Below are 20,485 nucleotides of genomic sequence, written 5' to 3' on the forward strand. Positions count from 1 at the left end.
CTTTTAGTGATACTGTAACTTTATCTGAAACAAAATTTAAAAAAGATATCTTGTTTGCGTTTATCAGATCTACAGTAAATTCATCATCGCCTTCATAACTGAAATGTTTCTTTCTTTTCCGAAGCCTTTTATTTTGAAATTCTGTAGATATTTCCAAATCTTTTACAAGAGTTTTTGCTTGAACTAAAACTTGTTTGAGTCTAGTATTTCTGTAATCGCTTAACCATTTTAAAAGTTTTTCAAATGAAGAAAGTGCAATGGATACACCTACAGATTCACTTTGAAGTTCCTTGCTTATATAATCGACTTGGAACAGTAACTCGTACCAAAAAACCAGTGATGATAAAAAGTTAGTCTTCCATTGCATTTCCAAGAGATTCTGCATCACTTTTAATTTGCGTATCTTCGAAAATTTCTGATATTTCGAAAAGAGCATCATAAAGTTCACCTATTTAATATCTCACTGCTTTTAAGCTTTGAATCCGACATTCCCACTGGGTATCGCAAAGAAGCTTCGCAGTAAGTTCTTTTACATATTTGAGAAACACTAACCATGTTTTTGAAGACGCCGAAAACAAAACATATAGGCGTTGGAGAATACCAAAGAAGGTTAAAGTTTCTAGGCAAATTTTTTCTACATCTCCCAATACTAGATTATAATTGCGACAAGCGCAAGGAGTAAAAAATGCTCTTGGATTTTCTTTTAGGAGTCTAGTTTGAACACCGAAGGTTTCATCCTTCATATTCGAACCATTGCCATATCCTTGCGTCGTATGTTGTTGATGTCAAGCCCTAAACTTTGAATTTCTTTCTTTAACACAAAAACTAGATTTTCTCATGTGCTGCTCTCTACATCTATCAATTTGATAAAAATGTTCATATATAGCGATATTCGAGCCTGGTGATGTTCCATCCGAATCACATCTGTGGTAAGAGACATTTGTTCTCGATGACTGACACCTGATGTACAATCCAGAATCACAACAAAATATTTTCCATATTTTAGTCTATCAATAATTTTATTTTTAATTTGTTGCCTATTAAGTTTATTATTTCATTTTGTATTATTTTGCTTAAATAACTTTGGTGTATTTGTTTCGTAGCGATTCTTTGTCGTAGCGATTCTGCATTACCGAGTCAAATTTTCCAAGTTCAAGTATTCCTAGAAAATTTCCATTTCGTGTATCGCCTAGGTTTCGATGGATTCTCTAAACGCGATATTTCGTTCAGCTAAAAACTGAACTACAGAAAATAATCTTTAAAATATCTTATACAAACGAACTTTTTTTGTTTAACAGCTCTGTTGAACATTATCTATTATTTCCTTTTTCGAAGCTCTGTACATTTAACATAGCTACGAAATGATTTTTTGATTTTTCATGTGTGGCTAATATATTATATATATTTGGCCAGTTATTAAATCCTATAGTGGCTAGTGCAGTTGAGGCACCCATACTGAATAGCCAACAAACAAACAAACAAAAACAAAAAAAATTCTGTCTTCTGATTCAGAATATATTATCCAAGGACGGCTTATTATTTCACCATTCGTTAAGCTTTCTTTTCAGATGCACTTTTGAAAAGTGTGTTCCATCCTCTTGGCGCGGAAACTCATTTAAGATAATTTTTGTAGGACCTTTTTTTAAACTAAATAACCTCTTATTTCTTGAGTAATAATCTCGGGCCAAGAAGCGGGATCATCAGTTATATTCAGTTTTTCCATTTTTATTCCAATATTTGCTTCTTCCGGTTCCGATCTGTGTAATTGTGTTTCTTGTTTATTTTTTACCTGCTCTTCTTCATCTTTATCATAATTTTTCCCTTCATTTTTGTTACTTTTTTTCTTCACGTTTGTCAGTACTTTCTTCTTCACCTTTGTCATCATTATCTACTTTTAAAAAATTGCTCAAAGCCACCTCTGAGTGTTTCACTTTCGATTTTTCTTTTTTCGCTTAATTTCCATTTTAGACCTTTTTCCTAATAATTAAAACGATTAGAATAATAGAGAACTGCAAATGCAATAAACAATTGACAATAGCTTTGATAGTAGCTACATCTACTACAATAGCGAGTGCAGCGCAACAATGACTAATGCCAGAAAACGAATGTGAGTGCGCCGAGTAAGACGCATATAAAATAGAATAATTGAGAGAGAAGATAGTGCTATCCGATTAATTAAACGTTAGTCAAAAACGACACTTACGGGTATCCGTTTTCTATGTTATAATGTATATATATTATAATAAATACAATAATAAATCTCGTTCATCAATGAGAACTTAAAATAAATATATTTTTAATTATTTAAATAATTTTTTTTTCGTCAAAAGAAATTTGCTTTAAATTCCGAAAAATAACTTTCTGTTAATTTTGGGGATGATGCGGGGATCAATCGCTCCGATCGCCTTAAATCCGGGCCTGGGTGGAGAGGTTTCGCAGTGTGACGTACAGGGTCCCGTGGTGACAACCAGTGTCTGGAACACTTTGGTGTGCAATACTGGATCCACTTTTCATCGCTGGTGAGTAGTCGATCAAATATGGATGCATTGCGCTGCCGAATAAGTAGTGATAAACAGGCAGCGACTCGCTGTTGCTTGTTTACATCGAACAGTGAGTGGGGTACCCACTTGCTCAGCTTGTACGTGACCTTCGAGAGGGAAAAGGCCATGACACTTTTTAAACATGGCGGAGCTTTCCGACCGATGTTATCGTCGGAAAGTCATCTGGATTTTTAAATTTTCGTCGGAAATATAACTTTATCATGTTGCTTAGTTAATTAAAATAGCTGAAAGAAATGAGGCTTTATATACATTAATTTCTATAGGTTTTTAGGCTTTTTACAGATATTTTAATTAACTTTATGCATAAATATAATTGAGAGAACCGAAAAACAAACGTACATTTTACAAAAATTCAAACGCTGATTGAAAATTGCCACTATCATGATAAATTGGGAAGATGTTCTTAAGATAATAATTAATATTTTACCTAGCCTCAAGTATTAATTTATTCTCTTTTCAGAGCAAAATATATAACCATCAACTTCTATGTCTCCAACGTATGTAAATTAAATACTATATAAATTAGCTAATAAATGTGATAAAAAATATTTCGCACAAAAAACATACCTAAATCTTATAACAAAAAAGCCATTATCCTAAAATTTAGAAACTAAAAATATGTATATACATCTGCATATGATTGAAAGTAATGGTGTTAAGAAACATCAGCATTACTACTAAATATTGTAATTCATAATTCGTAAGATATCTCTTGGTATGAATACGAATGTTGCAAGTTATGTTTTTTCATTATTACATTTGAATACTTTTCATTTTCATTGTCAATTTTTGTACATGCTTGTGACAGCAATAAAATTCATGATAAATGGGAAAAAAACCTTTTGTTGTGTGCTATTTAATGAAGAGCAGATTTAATGTGCAGTTCTTACTATTGTGTATATTATTGAAATCATTTCTGTGCAGTATCCAAAGGGAAGTATCCAAAGGAATGTTATTGATTTGAAAAAATGAATAAAATGACCATGAGAATCTGCCATTGTCTAAAACATATAATCGAAAGAAATGATGTTAAAAATCATCAGCATTGCTACAAATTATTGTAGTTTTAACAGCTTGCTATTTAAAAAACATTAAAGGATTTTTTATTTAATTGGAAATAGTAGTTCTGTTACTTTTTTCTGGTAACTTTAGAACAATGCAAAGTTTATGTGTTTTTTTAAATATTGCCACATACAGTAAATATGCCAACATACACTATTTTAAAATATTTTTTAATTATTTTAAAATTGTGTATGTTGTTTGTTAGGTTATCTCATTTCAAATATGAATGTTGGAAGGCCTTTTTGTTATAAGATTTAGGTACGTTTCTTGTACGAAATATTTTTATCATATTTATTAGCTAATTTATAATAGTATTTCATTTACATACGTTGGAGATATAGAAGTTGATGGTTATATATTTTGCTCTGAAAAGAGAATAAATTAATACTTGAGCCTAGGTGAAATATTAATTATTATCTTAAGAAGCCCTTCCCAATTTATCATGACAGTGGCAATTTTCAATCAGCGTTTAAACTTTTGTAAAATGTTCGTTTGTTCTTCGGTTCTCTCAATTATATTTATGCACAAAGTTAATTAAAATATCTGTAAAAAGTCTAAAAAGCTAAAGAAAATGATGTGTATAAACCCTCCTTTCTTTCAGCTATTTTAATTAACTAAGCAACATGATAAAGTTATATATTCCGCCGAAAATTTAAAAATCCAGATGACTTTTCGACGATAACATCGGACGGAAAGCTCCGCCATGTTTTTAAAGTGTCATGGCCTTCTCCCTCTCCAAGCTCACGGCTTGTATGTCTTTCCGATGCGGTGCAAATGGAGTCTGATCGTTTCATCAGATACTTGGAATTGTGCAGCAAGCTCACCACATGTCTGGCTACTTTCACTCTCTATGGCTGCTCTTAGCGCCTCATCGTCTAGCGCTTATGGCCGACCGCTGGGTGGTGCATCACTAAGAGACATCCCCTGATCTGAACATCTGGAACTATTGCCTAGCGGTTCTTTCGTTAATGGTATCATCCCCCAAAGGCTTGGCAAATTCGGCGACTTGATTCTGTCCACTTTGACGGACCCACTTTAAAATCATACAGCAAACAGCTCCAAACGAGCGCCTTTGACGCGTGCATTTCAATCAGTCGCTGTGTGAGTTATGTTTGAAGAGGGTTCGTAGCGGTCCTTATAAGTGCTTATAAGTCCTTATATTTGAAAATAAAATATAAAGGCGCTTATAGGTGCTTACTTTTTCTTTAAAGCCCTTATTTTTTTGTTTTTAGTGCTTATTTTTTGCTTTCAGTGCTTTTTTTTTTAAATGAAAGCACAGTTTTTCCCCGTACCAAAGCCGAAACTAAATAAACAACTTTTCTTCCTAATATGGAATGTCAGATGGTGAATCATACTCCCGAAAATAGCTTTTCCCCCTTTTTCTGCATTAACATAACCTTTGGTGTGCACGGAGAGTACAGACAGGTGCCCGTCGTTCTGTTGGTCAAAGAATTGCGAAAGCAGTTAAAAATTCCGGTACATTCGGCATTCTTTTCCTCCCACCCAAATACTACACACGTTTGAATTTCTATCAAGATCTTAATAATTTGCATTCTCGTTCCGCTTGGTCAGTTCATATTCGTGTTTATTATGATCGTTATGCTTATATAATGAGCATATGTATGGATGTTTATAATAACATAGTTGCAGTAACTGCTGAAGTATAGTAAACTTCCAAAAATGGATGTGTTTTAACACAGATTAGCTTTCTAAGGAATAATATTCGGAATGGCTTAAATAAAGGAAAAGTAATTTAATAGTCAAAATTATTTCATTTTTTTGGCCAATACATTATACAGTACGAATGTTTGGAGGTTCTCCCCTTTTTCCGCAAAATCTCGAATACTGAAACTGTAAACAGCAACGGATTTTTTTTTTTTTTTTTTTTTTTTTTTTTTTTTTTTTTGTCACTTTCCAATCTGGATTGAATAGGACTAAAAGTTCTGCGGTCTACCAACCCAAGCGAAGAATGATTCTATTCCGGAAATTTAGCGCAGTCTGTTGAAAATCAGAATGAAAAACACCCCAGATTGGTAAGTCTCTTTCTTTTCCTTTATTTAGTTCTTTATTCTCCCAATACCGGCAGCTGTTGAATCCGATTGCGTAATATCATGTAGGGAAGAATTACGGCGCACGTATTGCGCAATAACGTTTGCGATATTTTGCAGAGATAATTAATTTTGATGTTCGGTCCCAGATTTGTTTATGAACACTTAAAAGAGTTTTTCCTGTGCTTGCAGAGCAGAATATTTTTCTGTTCCGTTGAAACAAACCAACGGAACTTGCACATATCGAAATGTCAAAAGCATTTATTTAGCGGAAAATTCTGAAGAACGGCTACAGTCTAACCCCCTTCGCTCCTCTTTTTCAAGTTACGCTCCGCTGTCCGAATATTCGCCAATTTTCAAGTATGCGGGTAGTTAAGCTTTTACTGTTAAAGGTGACTGCATGAAGCAAATTTCTGTCTTCTGATTTCAGAAATGTTCTTCTTTTTTTATTTAAATTACTTTGCTTGCAATATCTGTTAAGGGAAAACTGATATACGATGAAAATTTAGAAAATGTTCAGAATTTAGATTTAAATTAGTTAAATATCAATAAGAGTGGAAAAATAAATTGTATTTATTATTAAGTTCCAAGCGAATAGAATAAATATGCCTTATTATTATTTATTTCCTCTATTTTGAACTGAAATTTCATCATTAAATCTTGTAATATAGTTTAGTTCTGCATAGTTTTTTTTTCTCTCATTGTAAACTAGCTCTGTAAATTGAACTGTTATTTAAAATTTAAAAAAAAGTAATTATTTTCCATGGTTGAGGTAATGCTTATTCTCTCTTAATAAATACTGCATTTCACATATTTTAAATTACGAGTCTAATTTTTAAGGTTATGCAGTTGTGTATAATGTAATTAAACGGGTGCTTATTTTTTTCTTAAAATATGCTTGAAAAGTGCTTATAGGTGCTTATTTTTTTAACTAAAATGTGGCTATGAACCCTGTTGAAGTTGATACTTGGATACTATTGTTATTATTCTGGCATGCAGTTGGGAATTCCTGTCCCAGCTCCTGAGTGAATCCCGAATTGGGCCTGACGTCTGAGGAAGTCCGTAAATAGTATTCTCCATATGAGGTATAAGCTGAGATGGGAAAAACTTTGAAGCCCATTGCTTCCTGCAAGAAAATGCCAAGAGTGGACGGAGCTGTAGAAGGGGCTGTGCTCAGGCACTGTTTAGCTGGTCACGTGGCTTAAAGTAGCGAATCTAATGTCATGAAGGGGCGTGGCTTGCTGACTATAGCACTAAATGAAAAGATATATGCACATAATTCAAAATAGTTACATGAAAAATTCAGAAATTGCTAAGTACACTATTTACATGGTGAAGAAATGCTCTTTTAAGAACAGGAATGAAAAGGCTGTTACTTTTCAGGCTGCTAGACCCGGAGATTGCCTGCCTGAGCGGTGGCATGTAAAGTCCAGTATGCCAAAAATCACAATAAAGGAATAAACAGTCTTAAAATTATTTGCTAGGCAGTTGCGGTGCATTAATTAACGAAAAAAAGTTAATTAAATCCGACGATTATAGGAGGCTATCTGCACACTCATTGGCTGGCCTGACTTGTTTTTAGTAGGTGAGCGGCGAATGGCCATAGAAGCTTGTCTTCGCTCAGGATTTCGTAGGAAAGCACTTCGCGAAGTTCGCTGGGTTGTTTATCAAAACCTCTTGCGAAGAAATATTCATTAATACTATTGATGAAATCTTGAATTGGTTCAAGTTTCAGGTCGAAATGAAGACTTTTATTTCGGAGCTAATATGGGGTACCAGTGATTGGGTGGAGAAATTTAATTGGCACTAGCTGAATTTTTTAATATCCTTATCTGTGGCATTGGGCCAGGTAGGCGAGGCGTTGGTCAGAATCGGTCGCATGACCGACAGATTAAGTCTTTTTTCTAGGTTTAGTGATAGATTATCACCCTTTAAAGGTGGACAAAGGTTGAACACGATCCTATAGGCTTGGTGACTCCCGATGGCCTTCGGGGGGGGGGGAAGGATATTATCACAATTTTCTGCAGGTCAAGGTAGTAACAAGTCCCCAGGAGCGGTGTTGTGAGTTGGGACATCCATTTTCTTTAATAATAAATCTCCAATGCAGGGCAGGCAGCGTAGTACTGGTAAGTAGCAATTAACAGCCACGGAAATAGGGCTGTCCGCCATTATGGTTCAGGAAACTGGGAGTGGTGATCCCACAGGCCTAGTTAAGCGATGAGGCTAAGGAGAAATTTATTAAAGTTTGAAAGCATCCATTTTGGAACCCAGATACTCAGCAAAAGGCTTTCCCACAGGCCTGCCTCACATGATCCTTCCAGGTGAAGTTGTGATTTAGCGTGACACGTAAGTAGCTGGTTTTCTTGACAACCGGGACAGGAGAACCAAATAAAATAACTTTTGATTTGAGAATATCTCATCTTTGGTGTTTCCTGATGACCAAGAGTTTCGATTTAGTCGGCTGATGAAGCAAATGGAGTCGTAAAATGGAGAAGCAAAATAGTTCGAGGTGTGAACCTAATACTGCATGAAGAAAAACATGTGAAAGTAGAGAGAATACACAAAATATAATGCCGAGTAAATGATACAAAATAAGTAAAGAAAACAAAATAAAATAAAATGCTAGTAATGAAGCTATATACACTATCTATACTATATACAGTGTCGATGTACTATGATGATGTACTATATAGTATCGATGCAACGCGCTTTTATACTTTTGGTTTGTGTCCGGACTCCATTCTAACCACTTAATCGCCAGGTTTGGCGACTATTTTTATGTTGGGGTTCCCTCTTACAATGTCATATCGAAAACGACAAGAACGTTTTTGGTTACCTTGCAAAAATACAGATAATACGATCATTATTTTCTCCTTGTTTAGGATGGGGAAGAAAATCTTCCTTTCCTTCTTGTATTAATTGGTTGAATTATATTCATTTAGAAGATGAACCGTTTATTCTTAGGCGCATTTTTGTTTTAATATTTTTAGAAAAGGCAAAATAAATAATAGAAGTATCTCTCTTGATTAGACCTCTGATTATACAATATTTTACATTATATGTTACATAACAGTTTCCAGATATGATTGCAAAGCCTTTTCTATAAATATTGTAGGTATAGTTTTCTTTGAAACTTAAATAAGATATTCAAGGATATTAAGTATATGTCAATAATTAATGTCTGAATATCATGAATGATACTTTGCTTTTAACTTTCTAATAGTTAGAAAAATATTTTCTGTACATTACAAAAAAAAAAAAAGAAAAAGAAAAAGAAAAAGAAAAAGAAGAAAAAAAAAAATGCAGGAATTTGTGTATCCCCCCCATTACAGGGTTCGTACGGTCCTTAAGAGTCCTTAAAAGTCCTTAAGTTTTTTGGAATCGATTTTTGGTCCATAAAAGTCCTTAATTTCGGCCAAAATCGGCAGAAGGTCCTTAATTTTAATGATCTGAAATTTCTGTCTGTTTTTTCTGTTGAAATTTCTGTCTGTTTTTCTGTTCATTTTGAGTGTGAATTAGCATTTTGGAGAAATATTTTTCGCAATTCGCTGACAAATATCGTTATCTTTTGAATGGGTAAATGCGTTTATGGATTATAAATTGTTCCTATTTCTAATATAAATGGTGGGGTAGAGTTTCTGAGCAAGAAGTGCAACACAAGCATTTCGAAATTATTTCATTTTTTCTAGTAAAGAGCTCTTAAACAACTTTTCGCTTTTGGAGATATGAATTCTTTTATTAAATTGCTCTAAATTTGGTGACATAGCAACATTTTGGCGATTTTAAGATAAGTTTCTGTAGAAAAGTTTTAATTCCGAGATCTGGAAATTTTTCGACGATTTTTTTAGAACATTGTAAAATTGATAAATTTCATTAAAATAATGGTAATATATTGTAATTACATTAAGAAATAACATTAGAATAAAACATTTTTATTTTTTGCTGTTGTATTATAAAGTTCCATTTTGGCCACTTATACAATATTTTGAATCTGAAAAATAAGCAAGGTCACTAGACACAAGCATAAAATAGCAGAAATGCTTCTTATCTTATCATATAGATAGGCATTATAAAAAAGAATTTTTTTATTAATAAAGAAATTGAAAACTGACAATTTAAACTATTCCTCTAACATGTCTTAATGCATTATACACAGGGATGGCACTAGACATTTCCTCACCTGATACAATCTCTATGGATCCTAAAATCTGCTGCCTGGTGCCTTTCTAAATTCTGCTTCCAATGCCTGTTCTAAATTATAAAATTTTTACATTTCTAGATTTTTGTTGCTCGATGTGTTATTAAATTCTAAAAATTCTGTCACAATAGCTTTGTAACCGGACCTTACCATATATATTTCATATTTCTTCTGAATAATCACATTACTAAAGAAATAAAATTAGCAGCTTTCTCTATACATTCTAAATGCATTTAGTGTTTTTAGAATAACATAAATCTTTAATTAAATCCAAAAATTCTAAAATGGAAAGGAAACGTGGAAGAAAGAAACTGAATACATTAAGAGAAAGAGAAATTATTCTTCAAAGTTATGTACAGATATTATTAAGTAAATTACCTAGTTGTTAACAATTTCAGCCTTTATTATAATTTTACATTTCTATTTTCTCACCAGAATGCAAATCACTTAGTTTTTAAACTGAGGTTTTTGGAGTTTTAAACTGAGGTTTGGTTTTTTGGTTTAAGACAAGAGTGTATTTCTGACCTCCACTTGCTCCCTGCATTAGTTCCTGCCACCTCTGATAATTTGTAATTATTCGTTTTTACATTACTGTTGCCGACATTTGAATTTGTTATGACGATAAAGTTACTGAGCTTGAAATGTTACAGCTTAAAATGAAATTAAATTGTTATAGTCTTTGATCACTAGTCCATATTTTCAATTTGAATTTGATTATTCTTGTTTAATTGCATCATCACGAGCTGTAATTGATTTATTTAGCATTATAACATGCCCTTATGTTCTGAGTTCTTTTTAAATAAGAAGCTTATTTAAATCTTTGTAGCTACTTTCAGACATAGCGATAATTTGCTTCACATCTGTCCAGAGGGTTTTGGACTATTTAACTTTTACCAGATCAAGTAAACCCTCATATGTACATTTTGGAGAGGTTGACAGGTTAGGAGATACAAAACGTAGAAACTAGTGAGAACACTGTCTTGCGTATTGAGACAAAGTTCTAACTGTTAGAAAAGATGCTTAAAGAGAAGGAAATTGATATAAATTAGCCAAAATGTCTGGGAAGGCTTCAAATTAAAAAGACGCATAAATGTTTTATTGAGTGTTGTTGCTACAAAACATAAATATTTTGTAGCTTTTAATGTATAATTATCCTAATATCGTTTAAGATTCAATGCCATAAATTACATGTATTTAAAACTGAATTTTTTTTTCGATTGTGATTTAATAGGGCTTTTTTTTAAAAATATTGTTAAAAAATAAATAAAATTTTATAGTGCCCATGTAAATCCGTAATGACTGAGGTTATCTAATACGTAATTTAATTATAACCAGTGCTGTGGAGTCGGTAGGGAAAATGACCAACTCCGACTCTGACTCAGACTCCCGGAATTTTAATAACTCCGGCTCCTTCATATATATGTGAACATAAACACATGGTTACAGTTTATTTTTTTATTATAAAAGAAGTAATAGATGCTACAGAAAAAAAATTGATTCATAGCAAATTTTTTATATTAATTAGCATTTATTATGAAATGGAAAAACTGGCATTAGTAATTTCTAAGAAACAGTAAAACTTAAACTATATTACCTGAGTTACAACCCCTGGAACTCTACAAGAAACTATGACAATAACTGCGTCAGATAGAGCCCAGCTAACTTTCAAAACTTGCAAACCGGGCTTATATCAGGTCTTTTAGATTTGTTCTGATCAGCAGGTCTCTCTTTAGGCAAGCAGGAGCGGTGACAACAGCCAGTCTTTTGTTTTGAATTACGCTGATTGTGATTTTACTTCTCACTTTATGCTGCTTGACATAAAATCTACTTACTAAACCCTAGAGTGAGCAAGTATGTGACAAAATGAGACATTAACAAAAATCAACGTAAAGCTAACTGTTAGAAAACCTAAATAAAATGTCACTTTTCTTTTTTCAAATATATCCAATTATTATGAGTGTAAAATATTTAATGCTACTTGATAAATTTCACAAAATTTATTTTATTCTCAAACTTATTAATAATTATGTTTAATAATAATGCATCCGACTTATGGATCTGTTTTATTTTTAGAATGGTATTACAAAAGTGAAGTTCAGCATAGATAATATTTTTAATTGAATTTATTCACTTCCCAATTGCTTATAGGTCCTTAATTTTTTCATTAATGGTCCTTAAAAGTACTTAATTTCCGTGTTCAGAAATGTGTATGAACCCTGTATGTAGCACTATGCTTGTAAAGCGATTCATTGAAAAACTACAGGATGGCGAAAGGGTTTACTTTTTAAGTAATTAAATGCTACTGCATTAAAACTTTTGTATAAATTTTGTGTATTTTCAATAACATATTTGTGTCTTATTTATTTTAAAAATATTTAGGATCCATATTCTTGGATAAAATTTCCTATTTTGAAATATGATTCTGCACCCTATCTGGAATTAAACATCAGCAAGTATGTTGCTCAGTAATTTTTTTCTTTCTGCCAGATTTTTTAAATTTAACAGTGTGATTATACAAGTTGTTAACAGTATTTAACCAACTCTTCAATTAGTGCAGTACTTTCCTTCATTCAGTTAAATATAGAAAAATGTCTTATATACCACTCTGACTGAAAGCTTAACAAGCTCTTTATACCTTTTAGATTTGTATTCTAAAGCTAAAATTTTTTTGTATTACTTTATACTGTAACATTCTTTTTAAATCATGTAACAGTAATATTTATTGGTTGTAAATTTTCAGTGACATTTTGATCTTGATAAAGGAATTATTTTATTGGGAAAAAACATGCGTTGAAATACCTCTCCACTTAGAACAAATTCAGGAAAAAAGTGATGTTTTTTCAAAGCGTATTTTGAAAATGCAAGAGATAGTCAAGAAATATAACAGGTATATGCTTTCAGTGTTCTAGCAAAATAATATAGAAATATGCCTCTGAAATTTATGAATACCACACTCAAATTTAATTTTTTTATCATGGAAAATGTAGTTTTTAAAATTAATTAAAATTTTTACTTTAACTACTAAGCAATTGTAATACTTCTGCTATTGCTTCAGGGTGCTTTACCGTAATTAAGTAATCCAGGTAATGCTGGCTGCAAAACATAGAATGTAAATTCATATTTTTTTTTCCTTTGAGAACATACAAACTCCCCGTGCACCACATATGTATAACACGGGGCTTACAAAAGTAAGTTAACTAGAACATTAAAGGTTACATGTATAAATAAACATTAAAAATTACATGCATAAATAAAGCGAACAAAAGCAGAGAACAGCAGTCTGGACTTCACGAAAACAGATAAGTTCACTGGCCAAGTCACTCCGAACATTTCCAAATCGTTCTGTAAGCATAATCTAGGGCCATCAAATGTAGGGCACGAGAAAATCAAATGTTCTACATCCTGAGGAACTTTTTTTGAACATTCACATAAATTGTTTGATCGTAGATTAAAACGAAACAGATAACTTGCAAATTTACCGTGACCAGATAAAAACTGAGACACTTTAAAATTTAACGAGAGGAAAGACTCGGAACTCAGTCTATGGTAAATAGAAGGAAGGAACTTTTTGGTGACTTCAGCATTACAAGATGAAATGTATTCCTCATTCCACATAGCTAAAAGCTTATTATAATGAAAGGAATTCCAATAACTCTTTGGAATGCTAATGTTGATATCAATGGGTAAATTTAAGGCATCTTTAGCTAAGAAATCAGCTCTTTCATTTCCGTAGAAACCATGATGAGCACGCACATAAGCAAAGCAGATATCAATACCTCTAATTCTAAGTGAACTAACAGTTACTAGGGTTTCGATAACTAATTTATCGCAGCTGGTAATACTGTTCAAAAGTTGAAGAGAAGAAAGAGAATCAGAACAAATAAGGTACTTTGAGGATGTTGTCCCATGATCCTGGATCCATTTGACGGCAAGATAAATGCACAGAAGTTCTGCTTGAAAAACTGTACATTCATTCCGTATACGGTGTCTAAGAAAACAAATCTCGGAATGGCCTTCAAAAAGAACAAATGCAAGGCCAACCTTGTTGTTCATCTTGCTGCCATCTGTAAAGAAAACCATATGAAAACTTGTTTCAGCAGTCTCTTTATAATCGCAGAAATTTATGGGTTCTAAAGAAGCGGGATGAGGATGATCAGTGAAGGGGGCAATTCCATTAATACAGTCTTCCGAAGCATGAGTTGCCAATGACTCAAAAATATTATTCTTATATGCAATTTCAAAATCAATAGGCGGAACTCCTGCAAGAACAAAAGTAGCCTCATAGCTTAAGGTTCTATAACCACTAATAATACGAAGAAGAATTCTCCGTTGAATCTTTCTTAAATTTCTTTTGTTAACCTTCTTGGCAAGAACATGTTCCCAAGCACGACAGCCGTACGAAATGAAAGGTACAATACACTGCTTATACATGAGTTTCTTAACATCGTAGCTTACTCCAAAAGTATTTTTGGCCATTCGGTGAAAGCCATTAATAATTTTTTCACATTTAGCAGAAAGGAATTCAATGTGCTTTTTCCATGTTAATTTTTGGTCAAGAATGACACCAAGATATTTAACATTTTCTACAAATTCCAACGGAGAATTATCGAGCATCAAAGAAGCAATATTTTGTTCATCAAACGTACTGGGAACAAGCATAGCTTTACTTTTTGAAGGATTGAAAGTGAGTTTATGAGAAATCGCCCAACTGGAGACAAAATCTAGAACTTCTTATGCTCTCAAAAGAATGGTATTCAAAATCCTTCCTTGGAAAATTAATAGTAAGTCGTCTGCAAACGCAATTTTTAAATAACCGTCGAGATGACTTAAAAGATCATTTATGATTATGTTACAAAGAGTAGGTTCGGATACAGAGCCTTGAGGACAGCCTTTTTCTAGAGAATAAACCTTAGCTTCGTTCCCAAGCTGAAGCTCAGCAGTCCTCTTGTTCAAGAAGCTTTTAAGAAGGTTATAGATATTATGTGGTATAACAGCATCCTTTAAAATTTTTAAGATAGATGGCCACCAAGCATTATCAAAAGTTCCTTTGAAATCCAGGAAAATAAGAAGTGTAGTATACTTCATTTTCTTTGCACACTGCAAGATATTACAAAGGCGAATAATGGCGTCTTCAGCGGACTTCCGAGGAGTAAATCCGAATTGAGAATCATTATAAAAGCATTTTTGTCTCAAATACCAATTTATTTTGTTAATGAAGAGAATTTCAAGACATTTTTCCAAAGTATGCAAAAGACTAATGCATCTAATATTATCAAGATATGGCGTTCTTGTATCTAAAGTTTTAGGAATCAAAACAGCCCGAGCTCTCTTCCATTGTGCTGGAAGAACTCCTAATTGTAAACAAAGGTTGAAAAGTCTGTGTAGAAATGTGCTATCCACCGCATGAAAGTGCTGTACAATTTCATTAGAAAGAGAGTCAAGCCCAGGTGATTTGTTCTTCTTGAGATTTTTAATAGCACTTAACTTCTGAAGTAGAGAACGGACAGTCCATAAAAGAAATATACGGTCCATCAGACGCAGTGCGCATAGTTCTATGAGAATTTTTATCATCACGCGCATTATCTCTTGGGAAATTCTTTGTCATTATAGCAACAATTGTATCACTCAAACTCGAAGTAACACTGCCATCCGGGAGTTTAATTCCCGAAATCTCAATCTTTTTTGCAAAATTGGTCTTAACCCCATACTTATATATAGATTTCCAAACATTGTGAACAGTAATAGTTGAGAGAAAATTTCTCCACGACTCAAGCTTAGCATTAGCTAATTTAGCCTTGTACTTATGCCGCAATTCGAAATATTTAATTTTATAAATATTTTTAAGAAGACAGTTTCTTTCTCTCTGGAATCTACGCCTAGCAGCATTTACATGCTTTCTAGAACAATCAATTTCCTTAGGTCACCAAGGGACCCCATTCTTCTTACTTTTCTTCATCGGAATTGAAAGTAAAGCACAATTAAAAACAACGGTAGAAAGTCTGTTTACAACATTTTCTAATGAAATACAATCAGAGCAACTGTTAAGAAGGATATTCAAGTTACACAATTCTCTCTTACAAAGTTCAGTAAATAAAAACCAGTTCGCTCTTTTTAAATTAAAAGTACACAAATTAGAAGATATAATCGGACGGCATAAAACAAGTTCAAAGATAATCATTTTATGGTCAGAAAGAGAATCTTCCTCAGAGATATCCCAACCTTGAACGTATGGCAGCAGTCTTAAGCTACAAAGCGTAAGGTCAATATAACTCGAGCATTGCGTGGAACAGAAAGTAGGTCCGCGATTTTCATTAAGTAGAAACAAATGATTCGCACTAATAAAATCACTAAGTTTCGTTCCTCTAGCATCAGTAATAGGACTATGCCAAATCGCTGATTTGCTATTCGAATCCATACCACATAAAAAATTGCATGGTTTCTTCATCGTTAAACTTTGTGAAATTTTTAATAGTTCTATGTTAATATTAGTTTGGGGCTCGAAATAAGCGGAACAAATAGTCAAGTCAGATACATTGATTTTTATATCTAAAACAACAGTATTATAAACTGTATGATTTAAGTCCAAAAAAGGAGAAAGATTCTGGTTGCGAACTGGGACTTGGACTTAGGTCAAGCTACCAGTGTTCAGTGATTTTGTAGTTATTAAAAAATTTTCAAATATGTATCAGTTTTCTCTGCAATATTCACTTGATGCTTTTTCCTAAATTTTTTTCTAAAACGTTTTATACTTTTTTATGAAGAAGTTAGCAGGTTTGAGTCTATTTTTCATATGAAACAGACATTTTGTATGCTCTAATAATGTTTTATCAATTTTCTTTCTTTGAAAGTAATAACTGTAAGATACTGAATTCTGAGCAATAAATCGTAATTAAAATGTGTCTTATAAAATACTTTCCTACTTCAGAAAAAGTACTTTGAAATTTAAATAAAAAATGAAGGAATGTAGTTTTTAATGCATAAGGTGTTCCACAGGACGTAAAATAAAAGGAAAATTTGCAAAGTCTTAATTAAGTCCTAATGAACTAGTAATTTGTCAAGTGAATTAAGACACAAAGTACTGGTATTTCACCTTTGCTAATAGTTCAGTGAGCTAGCTAAATAAAATTTTTGTGGTTTGTTCCATGTATAGATGTAATGAAAGAGAGTTTACTTCAGAAAGTTCTTCAGGAAGGCATTTTTTTTTTTTTTTTTTCTATTGGCAAGTGGACTTATTGTGCATTACCTCTTCTCCAGTTTTAATTCTAATGGTATTTAAATAACTGTTAGTTCTATTTATTTTCTAAAATGCCACAAAAATTGGTTCACTATATTTGAACATGTTACAGAAATAATTTAAGATTGAAGATTTTAAAGAAAAGATATTCCAATTAGTTGAGACATTTGCTATTACTTAACAATGATGTCAGCACATTTTTAAAAGACCGCTGTACCGCAGAATATGCTGGGGAAAAGTATATATTCATTGCATGGCCTTCAAAATTACCAGATTTTTGTCCTATAGAGTCTTCTATGTGTTCTGTATATGTTTTTCTGCTTCAGTGGTTGGCAGGTCCAGCAATCAAATTGGAGGCCCGAGGTTTAATTCTTAGGAAGGTAGTATTTTTTTCCAAGATCTCCTTTTCTTAAAAAAGCTATTGATTCTATAGTAGCTTACTTTCTAGTGAGGATATAACTGATTTTCCAAGAGTCTTGTTAAGAAAAAAAAAAGTCTAATGACTCACAATGATACCTGAATTAAAGTGTGATAAATGAAATTCATCATCACCTTAATTTAGTCTAATGAATATTGTCTTTTATTTTCCTTAGTCGTCCTGTTATGCGAGCATAAGATAGGAATTAATGACATTTTTTGTATTCGTTTTTTGTGGTTTAATGCTCAACATACCCAGCTAGCAAACTGCAAGATATACGAGGTCTGTCTATAAAATAATGGGACTGGTTCAAAAAAATAATATTTATTTACAATTTATGGCAAATATATTGTTTGCCTTCTTTGATGTATTCCCCATTGGTCAGCTTATTCTTATTTTCTACTGGTCAAAGGTGTGTTGCAGTTCATTTTCTAAAAATTGTCTCAATAGCTATGAAGTGTTCTTCTTAACAGACTCGAATGGATCAAAACAGGTTCCTTTTAAGTTTATTTTGGGGAAAAGGAAAAGTCACAGGGTGTTAAATCAGGTGAATAGGGGAGAATCCAAACTGTAAATGGAGCTCGCATTGAAATAAGCATATTGCACATACAAAATCTAAATTTTTATGTTTTGAAGAAAATGTCCCTTGGAAATTGGTTTTAAGTTTAAAATGTACTATGTATCTTTTTTAATATTTAAACAAATTACCATTTGTAATAATTTATATGTTTCTCATGTTAATGTAAAATTTCTTTAATAGTATCTCATTTACTTGTTTTTCAAAACGTAAATCCGTTAGTTATAAGAATCTGTTAATTATAAGATGTGTTTACTATTTAATACGGCGATAAGTTGTTTTATGGTCATGTTAATGTTTGAAGTGGAATAAGTAGAAATTAGTGTGAAATAACAAATGCACTTTTTGTAACATAACCCACTGATAGAGTTTTGAAATTAAAATTAGTTTCTTGTGTTATTGCCTATAAAATTTAAATATTGGTTGATAACACGTATTAGACTTAAACGTCTTTCAATTTTTCTTTAAAGGTCTCACAATTCAAAGATCTGAGCTGTATTATCCTTTAAAGATTTGGTCATTTAATTCGAAATTCCCCCCCCTTTACCATGAAAATGTTATTTCAAAAACTTATTTTTATTACTATAGTTAGCAGTTTAACCTCACAGCTCAGAATTCTTGATATACACAGTGGAGAATTTTTTTTTTTTTTTTTTTTTTTTTTTTTTCATTTTTCAAAGAACTAAAAGGTTTTAACATTATATCTACTGTTATTTGGTGCAGAATTATTGGAGCTCTATCATTGTATGAAAGGGATATGTTTGTTGAAGTGCTGTCATCTATGGAGGAGAGTGTTCGATTTTCATTCAGTAATTTGACTTGGGCTTCACCTCAAAGTACATTAAATACTTCTTTAAAAAGTGCCTTAGAGCAAATTAGATCAGTGAGTATTTTTTACCCCTTCTTTTTTTCTTACAGGCTAATCTTTTTAAAAAATTGAACTGTTATATTTACACTGTTATAAAAAATTTTAAAAATCCTTATTCACCTGCTTCCTTCAATTTTAAAATTACTTTGTTAGACTGGTTCCTGAGAACAATAAAGAATGGGGAACATGCTAAGCTGAATTTAAAATTATGCAAAATTTAGCATAAAATTGACATTTATTTTGGAGAATAGCTGTATGCATTTTTATGACATAGGTCCCTATTTTGTGAAGAGCAAGAACTTTGGTACAATATTGCTCGAAATTTATTGCAGAAAAAAATAAACAATATAAAAGTCAATAAATGAAAAAGGGAGTATAACAGTTAGAAACTGTAATTTTTTTAAACTTGGATCTTTTTCACTATCGACAACTCTGTAAAATTTTTATAAACATGTAAGGTATTTCTCCCACCCTCTTAACATGCCTTCGTGGTGTAATGGTCAGTACGCTCGGCACTTATTCGAGAGGTTCGTGATTCGAGTCCTGACGAGGGCATTCTTTATTTTCCATCTCTCCAGCTTCGAATTAACCTAATGACTCTACAGTGGCATCCGAACTAAAAAAAAGGTGGTGAATCCGAGGTTCGAGTCCCGGCGAGAGCACTGCTCATTTTTCATGTCTCCTGCTTGGAAATAACCTAATGTCTCTATAAATTTGAAAGTATGTTTTTAAGGTTAATAATTTCAATAAAGAAAAAAATAAAATAGAATTACATTTAACTTTTTTATTGCCAATATTTGCTCTGAAATATTGTCTTAATGTAGATAATGCTACTAAGTTTCTCTGAAGAGATAAGAGCAACATATTTAATTTAATGTTTAATGTCAGGCAGTAATGTCAGATAAGGTCTGTTCAAATAGATTTTTGCCTTTATTCTTTCATCTCCATACAAATTCAAAGAAATAAGAATTAATAATGTATAACTACTATATAAAGTACAACTAGTACCTCTTGCCAAAAGTGTCAGTTTGCACGCATGCTTTTACATAGGAAACGTTTCTGACATATGTTTCCCTCAAACAGAAAAGATCCCTCAAATTAGTTAGAAAAGGAAAACTCACACTTGTAAAAGCAGTTAGCATAATTTTTTTATCTTCCCGTTTTCCTCTTATATCACTTTAAAAAGTTGCCAAAAATTCTGCTCTGTGCGGTCTATTTCAAATTTTAATGCTCGCAGAGACAATATTATTTCTTTTCTCTGTCATCTAACATATTGTTACGAATTTTGTGCATAGATAGATGATTTTAGTGTAATAATTATATGTGGAATTGATGCATTTTTCAGTGTAATGTAACATGAAAAAAAAAAAAAAAAAAAGAAAAAAAAAGGAAAAAAAAAAAAATCTAGAGATACAAGCTATGCCGAAAAAGTAAAAATACAGGGGCTAGTCAATTTAACATAGAGTAAATGGGTGTCTCGTAATGGTAATTTGGCGAGATATCGCCAAGCTGGAAGCGC

The 20,485-nt window shown here is 32.3% G+C and overlaps 1 protein-coding gene across 1 annotated transcript in view; it reads left to right on the top strand.

Moving 5' to 3' along the window:
- Positions 1 to 20,485, top strand: part of LOC118187326 (dynein axonemal heavy chain 2-like) — a 280,776-nt gene that overhangs the window by 180,973 nt on the left and 79,318 nt on the right. The window contains exons 13-15 of the mRNA XM_085822256.1: positions 12,249 to 12,322; positions 12,610 to 12,756; positions 18,822 to 18,981. Coding sequence (XP_085678382.1) covers positions 12,249 to 12,322; positions 12,610 to 12,756; positions 18,822 to 18,981 — 381 coding nt within the window. The remainder of the gene's footprint in view (positions 1 to 12,248; positions 12,323 to 12,609; positions 12,757 to 18,821; positions 18,982 to 20,485) is intronic.

This window comes from Stegodyphus dumicola, chromosome 8 (genome assembly GCF_044657685.1).
Source record: "Stegodyphus dumicola isolate Sdum_Otavi_A_Nest chromosome 8, ASM4465768v1".
NCBI classification, from domain to species: domain Eukaryota; kingdom Metazoa; phylum Arthropoda; class Arachnida; order Araneae; family Eresidae; genus Stegodyphus; species Stegodyphus dumicola.